The sequence below is a fragment of the Desmodus rotundus genome, chromosome 10 (assembly GCF_022682495.2).
Source record: "Desmodus rotundus isolate HL8 chromosome 10, HLdesRot8A.1, whole genome shotgun sequence".
NCBI classification, from domain to species: Eukaryota; Metazoa; Chordata; class Mammalia; order Chiroptera; family Phyllostomidae; genus Desmodus; species Desmodus rotundus.
The window spans coordinates 55947519-55962858 of NC_071396.1; the positions used below are offsets into that span (position 1 = coordinate 55947519).

The 15340-nt window shown below is 42.3% G+C and overlaps 1 protein-coding gene across 3 annotated transcripts in view; it reads left to right on the top strand.

The window, feature by feature from the left end:
* The window catches only part of SH3RF2 (SH3 domain containing ring finger 2), a 119341-nt gene that overhangs the window by 73489 nt on the left and 30512 nt on the right, over positions 1–15340 (top strand). For all 3 annotated transcript variants that reach the window (XM_071219507.1, XM_024575130.4, XM_053912553.2), the window contains exon 6: positions 14046–14137. In XM_071219507.1, the coding sequence (XP_071075608.1) occupies positions 14046–14137 (92 nt within the window). The remainder of the gene's footprint in view (positions 1–14045; positions 14138–15340) is intronic.

Below are 15340 nucleotides of genomic sequence, written 5' to 3' on the forward strand. Positions count from 1 at the left end.
TAGAAACATATAAGAAGAAGCAGAAAGCCTGAATAGACCAATAATAATTAATGAAATTGAAGCAGTACTCAAAAAATGTCCAGAACACAAAGCCCTGAACTGGATGGCTTCACAGGTGAATTTTACCAAACCTTTAGGGAGGAACTAACTCTTATCCTTCTCAAACTATTCCAAAAAGTTCAAGAAGAGGTAAGACTCCCAAACTCTTTTTATGAGGCCAGTATTATCCAAATCCCAAGACCAGGCAAAGACACAACAAAGAGAGAAAACTACAGGCCAATATCACAGAAGAACATAGATGCTAAAATCCTCAACAAAATATTTGCTAACTGTATCCAGCAAAATACTAAAAAGATCATATACCACAATCAAGTTGGATTCATCCCAGGAATGCAAAGATGGTATAATATTCGCAAATCAATAAATGTAATATACCACATAAACAAAAGGAAAGACAAAAATCACATGATCATATCAACAGATGCAGAAAAAGCATTTGATAAAGTACAGCACCCATTTATGATAAAAACGCTCAGCAAAGTGGGAATAGAGGGAACATACCTCAACATAATAAAGGCCATATATGAGAGACCTATAGCCAACATCGTACTCAATGGACAAAAACTAAAAGCTTTCCCCCTAAGATCAGGAACAAGACAAGGATGTCTGCTTTCACCACTTTTATTCAACATAGTATTGGAAGTCCTAGCCACAGCAATCAGACAAGAAAAATACATAAAAGCCATCCAAATTGGAAAGGAGGGAGTAAAACTGTCTTTATTTGAAGACTACATGATAGTGTACGTAGAAAACCCTGTAGCTCCACCAAAAAACTATTTGACCTAATAAGTGAATTTGGCAAAACAGTGGGAAACAAAGTCAATATTCAGAAATCAAAGGCATTTTTGTACACCAGCAATGAAATATCAGAAATAGAAACTAGGAAAAAATCCCATTTACTATACCAACAAGGAAAATAAGGCACCTAGGAATAAACTTAACCCAGGAGGCAAAAGACCCATATGCAGAAAACTACGCAACATTGAAGAAAGAAATTAAGGAAGAGACAAACAAATGGAAGCATATACCGTGTTCATGGATTGGAAGAATCAACATCATCAAAATGTCCATACTACCCAAAGCAATCTATAATTCAATGTAATCCTTATTAAAATACAAACGACATATTTCACAGACTTAGAACAAACACTTCGAAAATTTATATGGAACCAAAATGACCCTGAGTAGCCACAGCAATCTTGAGAAAGAAGAACAAAGTAGGAGGGATCACAATACCTGATATCAAACTGTATTACAAGGCCACTGTAACCAAAACAGTCTGGTAATGGCATAAGAACAGACACATACAAATGGAACAGAACGGAGAGCCCAGAAATAAACCCATGTCTCTGTGGTCAATTAATATTCAACAAAGGGTGAAAAAGCATAAAATGGAGTAAAAATAGCCTCTTCAACAAATGGTGTTGGGAGATCTGGAGTAGTACATGCAAAAAAATGAAACTAGACCACCAATTTACACCATACACCAGAATAAACTCAAAATGGATGAAAGACTTAAACATAAGCCACAACACCATAAAAGTCCTAGAGGAAAACATAGGCAGTAAAATCTCAGATATCCCATGCAGCAATATTTTTTTGCCAATACATCCTTTAGGGCAAGGGAAATAAAGGAAAGAATAAACAAATGGGACCTCATCAAAATAAAAAGCTTCTGCATGGCTAAAGAAAATATCATCAAAATGAAAAGGGAACCAACCATATGGAAAAAAGTTATTTGCTAACAATACCTCAGACAAGGGTTTGGTCCCCAAAATATATAAAGAACTCATACAACTCAATGCCAGGAAGGCAAACAATCCAGTTAAAAAATGGGCAAAGGACCTGAACAGACACTTCTCCAAGGTGGACATACAAAGGGCCCAGAGACATATGAAAGGACACTCAGCATCACTAGACAAATTTAAACCACAATGAGATACCACTTCACACCAGTCAGAATGACCATCATTAACAAATCAACAAACAAGTGTTGGAGAGGATGAGGAGAAAAGGGAACCCTAGTGCACTGTTAGTGGGAATGCAGACTGGTGCAGCCACTGTGCAAAACAGTATGGAATTTCCTCAGAAAAATGAAAATGGAACTGCCTTTTGATCCAGCGATTCCACTGCTGGGATTTTGTACCCTATGAATCCTGAAACACCAATTCAAAGGAACCTATGCACCCCAATGTTCATAGCAGCACTATTTACAATAGTCAGGTGCTGGATGCAGTCTAGGTGCCCATCAATAAATGAGTGGATCAAAAAACTGTGGTACATTTACACAATGGAATAGTCCACAGCAGAAAGAAGGAACTCCTACCCTCCGAGACAGCATGAATGGAACTGGAGAGTATTGTGCTAAGTGAAATAAGCCAGGTGGTGAAAGACAAATACATATGATCTCATCTATAAGTGGGACCTAATATACAAAACAAACAAATGAGCAAAATAGAAGCAGAGGCATGGAAACAAGAAACAGACTGACAGGGACCAGAAAGGAAGGGGAGGAGTATAAGGGAGGGAAGAAGAGGAAGGGCCTAGTTAAAGAACAAGTATAAATGACCCATGGACATGGACAACAGGGCGGGAACTGACTGTGGTAGCAGGGGCCGGGGAGGTGGGGCAGGGGAGAGCAACAGGGGAAAATTGGGACAACTGTAATAGAACAACAATTTTTAAAAAGATTTAAAAACAACAACAACAAAAAAGATTTACTGAGTCCCTACAAATATTTACTATCTGGCCCTTTAAGGATAGAGTAACTGGTGCCCCCAGGCCCCTGCAGGGTTAATCCCAGTTGAGCCTGACAGGAGATGGTTAATAAACAATAGTTGAATGTGTGGGTAAAGAAGAGAGTCAACCTAGTAAATGTATATGTACAAATATATATGCATTGATAAACATAAACAAGAGACTGAATAATGTATGAAGTGATTGAAAGATTTGATGAAAGAAGATATGAGTATGAATGAGGGAATTCTTATCAGAGTGAGAAATAAAGAATTAAGTATGTATGTGATTGATAGGCAGGGTGAGTAAGCAAGGAAATGCAAGCTATGGGCTCTCTACAAATGTCACATAACAGGGATAAAGGGTGTCACTGCCACACTCAGCTAATCTCATCATTTTGCCTTGCTTGCTCCTGCCCTGCAGCCATGGTGATTTTGAGCTTAATCAATGCCTGCCTTTGCTGAGGGTGCACCCATGCTTCAGTGCTTTAGTGTCTGAGGCTTCTGTCAGAAGGACAAAAACACCTGCACCCCTGGGCTTGAAGCCAGGCAGCCAGCCTCCGAGACTGTGGCCTCCCTTATGTGGAAAAAACATGCCTCCATCTCATGTGTCCTCAGCCCCATACCTTCCATGCTCTACAGGTGAATAGGTCCCATTTTCTAAAGCCAAGAGCCCCACAAAGGCATACTTTCCAGGTGTAAGCAATGGGTCACGTGTCAGTTTGGGCTGAAGTTCATGTTCAAGTTCATCCTAGCCAGACTCCAAAAGACCTGATCTATTCTAGTTATTGTTTCCTTTGTAGCACATATCTGATTAGTCTGTTTCTTTGCTTTTTGTTTTGTGTGATTGTTGTTTTGCTTGCTCCCTCATTAGAATAAAAGCCCCATGAGGACAGAGCCAGGCACATGGAAATCTCAATAAATATTTGTTGAAAATGAGTTAAATATAGTCTGGAAAACAAGTCAGTAAACCAACCATTTGAACTAGCTGCCAAGATGTGATTTCCGCTCCCAATAGTGGACCTGACCTGACTCAGGCACCAGGTCCCACGTGTGACATTCAGCATGCCATTTCCCCTTCTTGAAGCACAGAGGATTAAATAAGACTTTCTCCAAGGGCCCTGCAGGTCTTTCAAGATTCATATAGTGAACACAAACCTGAGTCCCCTGGCTGTTACATAAGAGACAGCCTTTTTATCTGGCCTGTGATGGGGTAAAGTAACACTGGTGCAGTGACATTTCTGTTTTGACTAATGACCATTGAGCATCATGTGTGACTATCCAAATGCCCTCAGACCTCGCCCTTGGGCTTTGCCAAACCTCTGTGCCGAGCCAACACCCACCCTGCTCCCTGTGCCTTATGACAGCTATCAAAGTGTGTCATAAAACCCCATGATGGAAATGACCAGAAAACAAATCTCTCCTCGGGCATTTTTACAGGGTTCCCAGAAACTGCAAACTCCTCCTGATTCAGCTCAGCTCAAGAGGTACAGTGAGGGTTCCAGCCCTTGCTGACTCCTGTGTTTTGAGGATTCTGCAGCCCTTAGACCCAGCACCACTTGATCCTGCCTCCAAAATGCACCTGGGCCCTGCACCCTGTAGGGGGTGGGACTCTAAGAGGCCTGGCTCTGAAGTCAGGAGGTATAGGTTTGTTTCCCGTTTTCTGCTTACTTGCTGGTTCTATGACCTTGGGCAAATCACTATGATTTTGCCTTGACTTTCTGGTCTGTAAAATGGGAATGGGAATGATAACAGCAGCATTTAGCCCCTTGGTTTGTTGTGAAGGTAAAAAAAAAGGAATGGATGGCTCCTAGTAAGTGTTCTCTAAATACTAGCTCTTGTGGTTGTTGTGATTTCCAGAATCTATTGCTTTTCCCCATGTTATCTCGGTGAGTTATATGCTCCTCAAGGGCAGGGACTGTGCATTCTTGTCCATCCCATAATCACATTGCCTAACCTAGGGCTTGGAACACTCAGAACATCCCCAAGCCATCACTCTCCAAATGTTATAGGTCTGCTCACCAAAATGCATGGGCACGGGCCCATAGCCTTCTTTTGAGAAAAATGCTACCCACATTTTGTGGGATACCATTTGTTCAGAGAAAGGGCTGAGTTAGGGAACATCAAGGAAAGGTAAAGAACAAAAAGTAAAACTTCTACCCAAAATATACCTTGATTGTTTGGTATTAAAATCTTCACACCATCAGGAGAAAGAAGTAAAAGGACAGTTTATTTGTATCTGTCACAGGTGGTTTAGACAATGACCTCCTGGAAGCCAACTCAACAAACATTTATTGAGTGCTTAAGAATTGTTCTAAAGGCTAGGGATACCAATAATAAATTCATGGTTGTCCTCAAAAGGGACCAACATTAGGGACCCCCCTCCTTCTTAAAGCAAGTCCAAGATTTCATTCCTTTTTAGCACAATGAGACAAGACTATCCTGATACCTGGGAACAGACTGTCTAAAGATTTTACTCTCCCGTTATTTCCTACCAAATGCAGCACCCTGAAATGTAAGACATGAACAGCCCAGGGTGCCAAGTTTGTATGTTTCTCTCCATGAAGGGAGAAGGGAGAAGGCAGAAGAGGGCTTGTTCCCAAGGGGGTCAGACCTCTTCGGCCAGCACAGGCTGGGCCTTTGGGACAGGGATGGTGGCCAATCAAAACTATTTAAATTTAATTTGACATAGTAAGGGATAAGATTCTCCTGATTTCTGCAGTATCTTTTAAATCCAGCAAGCCTGCTATCCAGAAAGGGGCTTTAAGTATTGGCTTTGGAAATGTCACATGTTCTTTTCATTCATTCATTCATTCATTCATTCATTTGTAGGTCCCTGAGCCTGTCTCTAGAAAGGACACCTGGATCTTGGTGGACTTTGCAGCCATGTGCTATCAATCCATTAGAAGGAAAATTTGTTACATGACCAACCCCATTAGAGGTCTTAGCCTCTGTATGGGGTGTTTTCCCTGGTTGACCTTGCTGGCAACTCTGCCCAGAAGAGTAAGGCAGAGGCACCAACAGAAAGGGTACCAGGCAGTGTCCCAAGGCAGGTGCACTGAGGGCTCCAGATCCTTCGGTTTCTGAGATTTTAAGTCCTCCATTTATTGAGGGGGCTAAATGGCTCAAAGGGAACAAAGGCAACGACTTTGACAATGTGTTGGGATGGTGAGCACTGATCTTTTTTCTCTTTCTAAAAATGTCAGTTGTGGTTGCTGTGATATCCTTTGAGACAATTCAAAAATAATAAGAGGCAACAAACATATGTCAAGGTTAACTGTGCAAAGATGCCAAGTGAACTTGACATTGTCAAATAATTTCTGGGTTCACTAAAATCTTCAGGAGGGGTTTTTTAAGTTTACTTCCCTTGTAATCCTACTTCAGTTTGCTTTTCCAACTATCTCCCCCTAAGTGAGACCTGTAGACGTATAAAAATGGACAAGTCCTTAGAGAAAAACCTACTAAGTCTCACTCAAACCAGAGGAAGGAAGTTAGGACCAGGAAGGTTAAATAATTTGCCTGGGGTTACATGGCAGAAGAGCAGCAGAGCAGAGAGCCATGCCCAGGAAGGTCTGAATTCAGAGCCCAGGTTCCTAATGATTATGTGATATTGTCTCTTGACTGGTTTTGGTACTACTTTCCCCATCCTTGTGCTTCCACTTTCCTTAGTTCAGAAAATAACAGTCAACCCCATTCTCTGCACCATAAGAAGCTACTTTCTAAGTACATAAGGTCATGTAGTCTGTACCAAAGATGGGTAGCACATGGAAATTTCTAGATATTCAGAGACTGCTCATCTTTGGGAAGCTCCTGTCTGGAAAATGGGAGGGAAGGACCCCAGTGTAGCATGGATGGAAGGTTTCTTACACATCTGAACTGTCCTAGTGAGCAGTGGCCTTTGTCTCTGATCCCTAGGACCCAGCAAGGTGTCTAACAGAGGTGCCTTATGCCTAACAGATGAATAAATGCATCTTCTATGAATAAATATCATGAAGGGACCAACAGCAGACTTAATAGAAACTTTGTTTAAATTTTGTGGTTTTTAATGAGGCCTAGTGAGAGGATTTAATTATAATTACGGTCAAGAAATCACTTCTTCAAGTGGACTGGTATGATTAGGAGGACATGGCTTATAATTAAGGTTTTGATATGTCAGAAACCACTAATAACCCTCATCCAATCAGACTCTGCTTTGGTGCTAAAATGCTCATTTGGGCTCAGGAAAGCATGAGGCAGAAGACAGAATGGGGAGCGACAGGGCTGAGGACACTCTGTGCCCAACCAACTGAAGGACCCTGCTCAGGGAACAGCATTTGGTCATTGTGGTTTGAGGTGAGGGTTACATTTTCTGCCTTTTTCCCAAGAAGCCAGTGCGGAGCACAACTATACAGCGTGCCAGGCCTTGCCCTTCACTGGAAGCTTCATGAGAATATCCCAATCCAGTGTCAGGAAATTGAGTCCTGAAGATGTGTCCCCCACACATGGTCAATCTCCCATCACTGGGTCTTACCCAAAGGAAATCTTGACTGGTGTAGCTGGCCCTTGTGTCCCCGAGGATGAATCTTTCCCTCTTAGATCCAGTCCCCCAAGAAAGTTCTATCACCTTCCTCTTCTCACAGATCTGCCTCACATGCCTCCCACCTCATGGTACTAACAGTGGTAACTGTTTATTGGATACTTCATAGGAGCCAGACAGTGTGCAAAGTACTTTGCATGCATGTTCTGATTGTATTCTCACAAGAATCCTATGAGGTAGCTACTATTATTGCTCCCTCTTATAGGTGAGGAGACTAAGGCTCAGAGGAAATATGTCTGAGTCTCACACAGCCAGTAGATTAGTGTCAAAACTCAAATCCAGTTCAGATGGCCCTAAATCCATTCTCTTAGCAATGGCTGCATAGTGTCTCAAGGAGTTACAGAAATCCACCTAGTCAGTGAGTGTCCCCATGAGGTTCTCAAAGGACATGAACTGACAGTATTGGGGTGCACACCGGCTGGAGTTTTCCAAGCCTCTGTGCAAATAATCCATGCACCACCTTTTCTCCCCAGCAGAGGCCATCAGGCAAATAAATAAATCATGAATTTATCTTCAGAAAACAGGATTCATGAAAAAAACATTTTATATCTGGTAAATAGCTCTTGGCAACCCTTCAGAACAGTATTATACCATTAAAGAAATTGAATCAATAATTTAAGATCTTCCCATAAAGAAAACCCCAAACCCAGAGAGTTATACCAGTCAGTTTTTTCACACTTTCAAGGAGTGGGTACTTTGACTTTTTACAAACTCTTCCAAAGAATGGAAGAAAAGAAAACATTCCCCTATTTATTCATGAGGCTAAGATATTATTAATGTCAAAACCAGAAAAACAACAACATAAGAAAGGGACATTTGAGTTCTACCTCACTCATAAACATAGATGCAAAAGCATTCAAGTGGCTATTAGCAAACCAAACTCAGGAATATATAAAAATAAAATACATCATGATTAAGTCAGGTTTTTCCCATGATTGAAAGATTGGTTTAATACTACAAAATTAATTGGTGTAATTTATTATATTAACAGATAAAAGGAGAAAAACCAAATGATCCTTTCAATAGATATAGAAAAATGATTAAATTCTATAGACATTCATAATATTCTTAAAATCTTAGCAAACTAGGTATTAAAGGGAACTTCCTCAACATGATAAATGAAATCTGTATAAAATCGACAGCAAACATCATCCTTAATGATGAAGTGTTGAAAGCCTTCCCTTTAAGAAAAAGAATACAATGCCTGTTGTATTCTGCTCAACACTGTCCCTCCCAGGGTGTACAATAAGTTAGCATTAGAACCGTAGCATGTGAGAGTGAAATACCTCTTGAAAATCAAGGCAAGCCTCTCCTGGCACAAGGGCGCCCAGAGCACCTTGAACTTCCCCCACCCCAACATGTACCGTGCTTATATAATTATGGGTTTAATTGCCTGTCTGGTGTACATGGTGAGTTCCACATGGAGAAGGAGTCCTGTGTGTTTTATTCACTGCATTAACCCCAGGGCTTAGAATCAAATAAAGTTCACACACTGTAATCCCTGAGTGTGACTCTTAAGTTGCTTGATCTAGAGAGAGGAAGTTTTTACAGATGATCAACCCCAGATTATCCATAGTGGTGGGTACAGAAACTACCAAATGATACCTCATTTTCTGTCTCTAAAATGCAACTCCTCTCCTGACCCTGAAGGAACACTATGTAGGTCGCAGGCCCTTGTTAGCTCCTGGGAATACTGAGATGCAGGACCACAACGACTCCTCTGGAGTAGATCACTCTACTGAGGAAGACAGTCACCCCCATGCCCACCAAGGCATGAGCCCTGAAAGAAATAGCTGTGTGCCACATCAGGGGCGAGGAGGGGGATGGCAAACTCACATTTTGAAAAGCTGGGGACCTTTTCCTCCAGAATAAGGATGTAGGGTTGCTTATTCCCACCCCCAACCACACTCTTGGGCCCTGCTCTCAGTCCAAGACCTTGCAGGATGGTCACATAAAAGGAGGTGCTCCATCCACCCCATTCCCACCCCATGCAGCAGCTAATCGCTTTGCAAATCTGAATGGATAATATTTATTGAGCACTTACAATGTGCTGGACAATTGATATGGGTTGTGCTACTTCATCCTGATAACAACTCTATGAGAGAGACACCCTTCTTGTCCCATTGTGCAGGTGAGGAAATGGAAGATCCCAGAATCCCATCACTTGCCCAAGATCACACATCCTGGTACACTCTAGGGCCACATGCCTGAGCACCAAACTAGACGTCCTCTCCAGATCATGAGAGGGAGCGGGGATCTCCGTGCCTGCCCGTGAGGCTGCTGGGGAAGGCTCAGGGGCCCGAGGAATGTGCTAATAACTCCACGCCAGGCTCCAGGCCACCTTCCCCCTTCCTGTAACACCTAGAGACCTGAAAACACCCAGAGGCCACACAGCTGTGGATTCTTCTGTTTCTGATAAAGACTTCTTTGAAATGAGTCATTTCCTCCAAAAGGAAGAAAAATGTTTTTAGATTGTAGCAGATTGTACCCACCCTCAAATACACACCCACTCTCTAATGCTGCTCAAGTTGACAAACCCTGTGCCAAGAAGTACCAGTGGCTAAAGGACCTCATATCCCACCTCCAAGTGAGGACCTGAGGTCACAGTTGACCCCAGGGAACCACTCACTAGGCTCTTTCACTCCAGGGGGGCTGGGCCTCTGGCTGCCATCCCCATGACAAGAAAAGACTTGCCTCCTTAGAAGCTGGAGTTGCCTCTGTGGTTCTGTCTTGCTCTGTCTTCCTCCTTCCCTACCGGTTTCTTTTTTGTCTGCCTTTGTCTATCTCCCTCTCTTTTCCTGTCCCTCCAATCATGCATTCATCCATTCATTCATTCATTCAGTTTTGGTTTTGCCTTGTTGAGCCTTTCTCTGATCCATAGGTTTCCTCCTATTCAGGTGGCACCCTGACATGAGGGTCACTTGCCAGCTGCCCATTCTTAAACTGAGCCTTCCCTATACTCTTTCCTGACCATTCCAGAGCTTGGGCTGTGCCAAGTTAAGGCCGCTTGGACGCTTCCTACCAACTAGGTAATTTATTCACATTTGAATAACTTTATTGAGCTATAGTTACAGTAAAGTTCAACCATTTTAAGTACACAGTTCAGTGACTTTTGGCAAATGTATCAAGGTGTGTAATGACTACCAAAATCAAGATATAGAACATTAAAAAAAAAGATATAGAACATTTTCATCAGCCAAAGAGTTTTCTTGTACCCCTTTGCAATCCTTTCTTCCCCACCCTGGCAGGAGCCACCCTTCATCTGTTTTCTGTCACTTCAGTTTGGGATTTTTTAGGCATGTCATATAAATGGCATCATTGAACATATAGTCTTGTGTGTCCTGCTTATTTTACTTAGGATGATGTTAAGAGGCATATATGTCATTGCATGTATTGCTGAGGCATATGCCACTGTCTTATACTTTAATTGGTTCATTCATTCCCCAGTTTTGGCTGAAATGAATAGAGTTGTTATGAGCATTCATGTACAAGTCCTTGTATAGACACATGTTTTCATTTCATTTCTCTTGGATAAATACTGTAAGTAGAATTGCTGAGTAGCATGGGAAATGCATATTTAACTTTATTTTTTTTAATGGCCAACTTGTTTTCCAATGTGGTAGCACCAATTTACATTCCCACCAGCAGTCAGTTCTAGTTGCTCCACATTCTCACCAGCGCTTGGTACAGTCCGTCTTTATAACTTTAGCTATTCTTTTAGGTTTATAGTGGTATCTCATGTAGTTTTAATTTGCATATTTTATAATTGTTGATGTTGAAAATCTTTTTCTGTGCTGGCCACTCAATATATCTTGTTTTTGCCCATTTCTTATTAGGTTGTTTGTCTACTTCTGAATGGGTTGTAAGAATTTTTCCAATCTTTAATCTCCCTCTTCTTCCTTCCTCCCTTGATCCCTCTGAATCTGTCTCTTCCTCTCACAGTGCCTCTGTCTCATTTGCTGACTCTCCCCAACCCTCAGTGTCAGCCACAACTTCCCCCTCTCCAGCCCTCTCCCAGACACCTCAAAACCTGAGAACCTGACCTTCCTTCCCATCCCATATTAGAAAGAATTCCATCACAAGCTCACCAATTTCAGTACTGGTTCCACGTACCAAATACGGGGAAATACGCACTCCCCAGAGAAGGCCTAGAGAAAGAAAAGGAGAGAGCCTTGTGTCACAGAGAGATGGTTTTGCATTCTAGCATCTTCCTCCTCCCTAGAGATTAATAGTGTTTATGGATAGAAGGGTTTTTCACTCAAACATAATGTTGGAAAGTCATGGGTGTTAAGTGAAGTTCACGCTGTTTAATCAGTGGTTCGCAAGTCTGTATAAATGTAAGATTAGTTGTTCTAGTAACAAGGCTCTCCCTTGGCACAGCTTCTAAACCTGGCAGAGATTTACCTTGCCCAGTCACAGAAAAGGAGCTGCCTAGCCTAGAGCCAGATCCTTTTCTTCTCTGTCTGAGGGAACCGGTGTGACAATATTTCACTGCAAAGCTCAGAACTCTTTATGCAGTGTTAAGAGAGCCTCAGATGTGTGACTGTGGAATACTTTTTTCAAAGAGCTTTACTGATATATATTCACATGCCATACAATTCACCCACTCAAGGTATACAATTCAACGGTTTTTGATACATCCACAGATATGCACAACCATTACGACCACAATTTTACATTTCATCACTGCAAAGAGAAACCCTGTGTCCTATAACTATCCTACCCTTTAACTATCACCCCCATGTCTATGTCCCCAGTCCCTGGAAACCTTTAATCTACTTTCTAGTTCTTTCTAGACTTGCCTACTGTTGGCATTTCATATAAATGGAATCATGTAATGTCATCTTTTTGCACCTGGCTTCTTTTAGCATAATGTTTTCAAGGTTTATCCATGTCCTAGCTGTGTCAATACTTCGTTTTTAGGGCTGAATAATATTCCATTGTATGGATATACCATATTTGTGTATCCATTCATCAGTCAATGAACATTTGGGTTATTGACACCTTTTGGCTATTATGAATAATGCTGCTGTAACATTTGTGCACAAATTTTTATGTGGGCCTATGTTTTCATTTTTGGGGGGCATGAACTAGGAGTAGACTTACTGGGTAATATGGTAATTCTAAATTTAACTATTTGAGGAACAGGGTTTTCAAAAGGGGCTACACCATTTTATACTTCACCAGCACTGTATAAGGATTTTAATTTCTCTACATTCTTGTCAACCCTTGTTATTATCTAACTGGAATAGCTTTTGATCCTATAACTGGATTCTCATAATGTCACTCATACATTTACACAACCATCAACCCAGATACACAAAACTATAGTCATACATACCTGCACACATCTCTAGAGTTCACATACATACACACAGAGTCCCAGACAGACATTTACAACCACATATACAGCCATACATACATACATACATACATACATATAATTACACATAGCATGTGTGCATATCAATTCACAGGCCCACATGCATGAACATAATCAGATATCCAATAGACCAATGACAGCACACATCTACATATAGTTGTCATGGATTCCAAACAAACATACGTCCTTGCACAGACAGCCAGAGACACATGCACTCAGTAAGGCTCTCACGCTCGCCCAACCACTCATACACAACAGTTGTAGCCACAGAAACAGAGTCCTGAAGAGGCATACATATATAGTTGCTATTTCGTATGGATGGGTAACTGAAGGCAGATGGAATGTATTTACTCTGGATGGCATGGAAATTAGTTGAGGTTTCATCAGTCCTGGTATACTGGAGTACTGGGTAGGACAACTTTTCATTCATTTGTTCTTTAAGCTACAACAGTATATTGAGCACATAATACAGTGATGGACAAGACATAGTCCCTGCCCTCATGGAACTTAGAGTCTAGTGGGGAATGGTTAGTCAATAAGGAAACAATCGTAGTCTGTGATACCTGCCAAGAAGGAAATGAGCAAGGGAGTAGATTAGATAACAAGCAAGGTCCACGGGTACCCCAGTTTAGGAGCTTACAGCATTGTTGCTCCCTCTTCCGTCCTGGAACAGTGAAGAAGATTCAGATTAATCTTCCATAAGTCACTGGATAAGCCAGTGAGGGGGGAGGGTAAAGGGAAGGGGGGACTGTTGAAACCTTGACTACCTGATTTTAATTTTTTGTTTCATACTAGTTGAGTGACCTTTCTCTCAGTTTCACACCCCAAAATGAGGATAACAGTACATTTAATAAAGATTAAATTTGCTTATAAAATGCTTCAAACTGCCTTGCAAGTGTTAAGTCTTCAATCAATATTAGCCAATGTAGCACATTCCTGAGAGTAGGTTTTCATGTACTGGGATATGGGTGGGGAGGGCTGGGGGAATGGATCCAGGATTCTGTCAGTACACTGGTGACTATAAATCCCACTGGTCTTCATCCTCTGCCTTATCTGAGCAGTCTTTTGGAATGCAGCCTTGGCATGCCACCCCCAAACCCCCAGGACACAAACCAATCTATCCCCGCCCTGCGCTTTCCATAGCCACAAACCACAGCGACAACACAGAATGGGTGGCGCTGGGCACGGTTCTTGGTTTCCAGATGCATCAGGCCTTTCTGCAGCAGCTCTGCCAAGGGCCTGCCTAGTGATGCTCACTGGTTCAGCTCAGTTGTCTTTTCTGTCTGTGTAGGTCTGCACATATCACCCCACGCCCACCTCCCCAGGACATTCCACAGCCATCGTCAGTCTGCCTGGCTCCCAGCAGCACCTCTCAGCTAACATGTGAGTAGAAAACTCAGCCTCCACCCCTGGTCCTGGTGCAGATGGGTTGCCATTGCCATCCATCTGCCATCCGTCTGCCATTGAGCATCACCACTGCTGAACCATCCCACCCAGAGAGACAACATCTCCCCTCCCTTCACAACCACCAATGGAAATAATGGTGAAAAGTACAAATTAGCAAAACACATCAGCCTAGCTCATTATTTTACAAAAGTAGAAAGAGACTGGAAGGTTATATACCAAGACATTGCTGGGAGATTGTGCATGGAGCAATTCTATTGTCTTCCTTTAGATTCAAAATGTTGGGTTATAAATAGATGTTGCTTTAGTGATCAGTGAAAAATAAATGTAGCATTTTATAGAAGGGAAAAAAAAAACCTTGCAGATGAGAATACTCCACCCCCCAGCCCATTTGATAGAACCTTTCACAGTCCTTAGAATCTAGAAGGGCTTCCTAAGGTCTGGCCTGAGGGCCATGTACTGGTAACCCCTAAATCTGGTACGCCAAGTGGGTTATTTTTTAAAAGATTTTATTTATTTATTTTTAGAGAGGGGAAGGGAAGGAGAAAGAGAGAAACATCAATGTGTGGTTGTCTCTCATGCATCCCCTACTGGGGACCTGGCCCACAACCCGGGCACGTTCCCTGACCAGGAATCGAACTCGCAACCCTTTGATTTGCAGGCCTGCACTTGATTCACTGAGCCACACCAGCCAGGATGAAGTGGATTATTTTTTAATGCCTTTAGTCAGCCAAGTATTCTCATTTTCACACCCTCACTATTCCCTAGTGTCTTCTTCACCCCTGACTCATACCTGGAAGAAACCTGCCTGACTCCTGCATGGACAGCACAGTGGAAAGTCGCTGCTCTAAGCCAGGACATTTTCTCCATATTAAGCCCATTCCCCTCCATCCCACCATGCAGCCAGCATTCCACCATGTGCCAAAGAACTTAAGTTAACCCGCCCCCCTTCCCAGTGCCCACTGCCCTGACTACATGAAGCCACCTCCTCAGGCCATCGTGAGGGTGAGGCGGGGAGGAAACAGGTCTCCACTCTCCAGAGAGGGAGTGGATCTGAGAAGCTTCCAGCTGGCCTCTCATTTCCCAGAAACTTGCTGGCTGAAACTGTTTCCTAAGCAGTGTAAGAAAGCATTCCCTGTAGAGCTAGCATGTCTGGTGTTGAGACCCAGTTCTACCACTAAT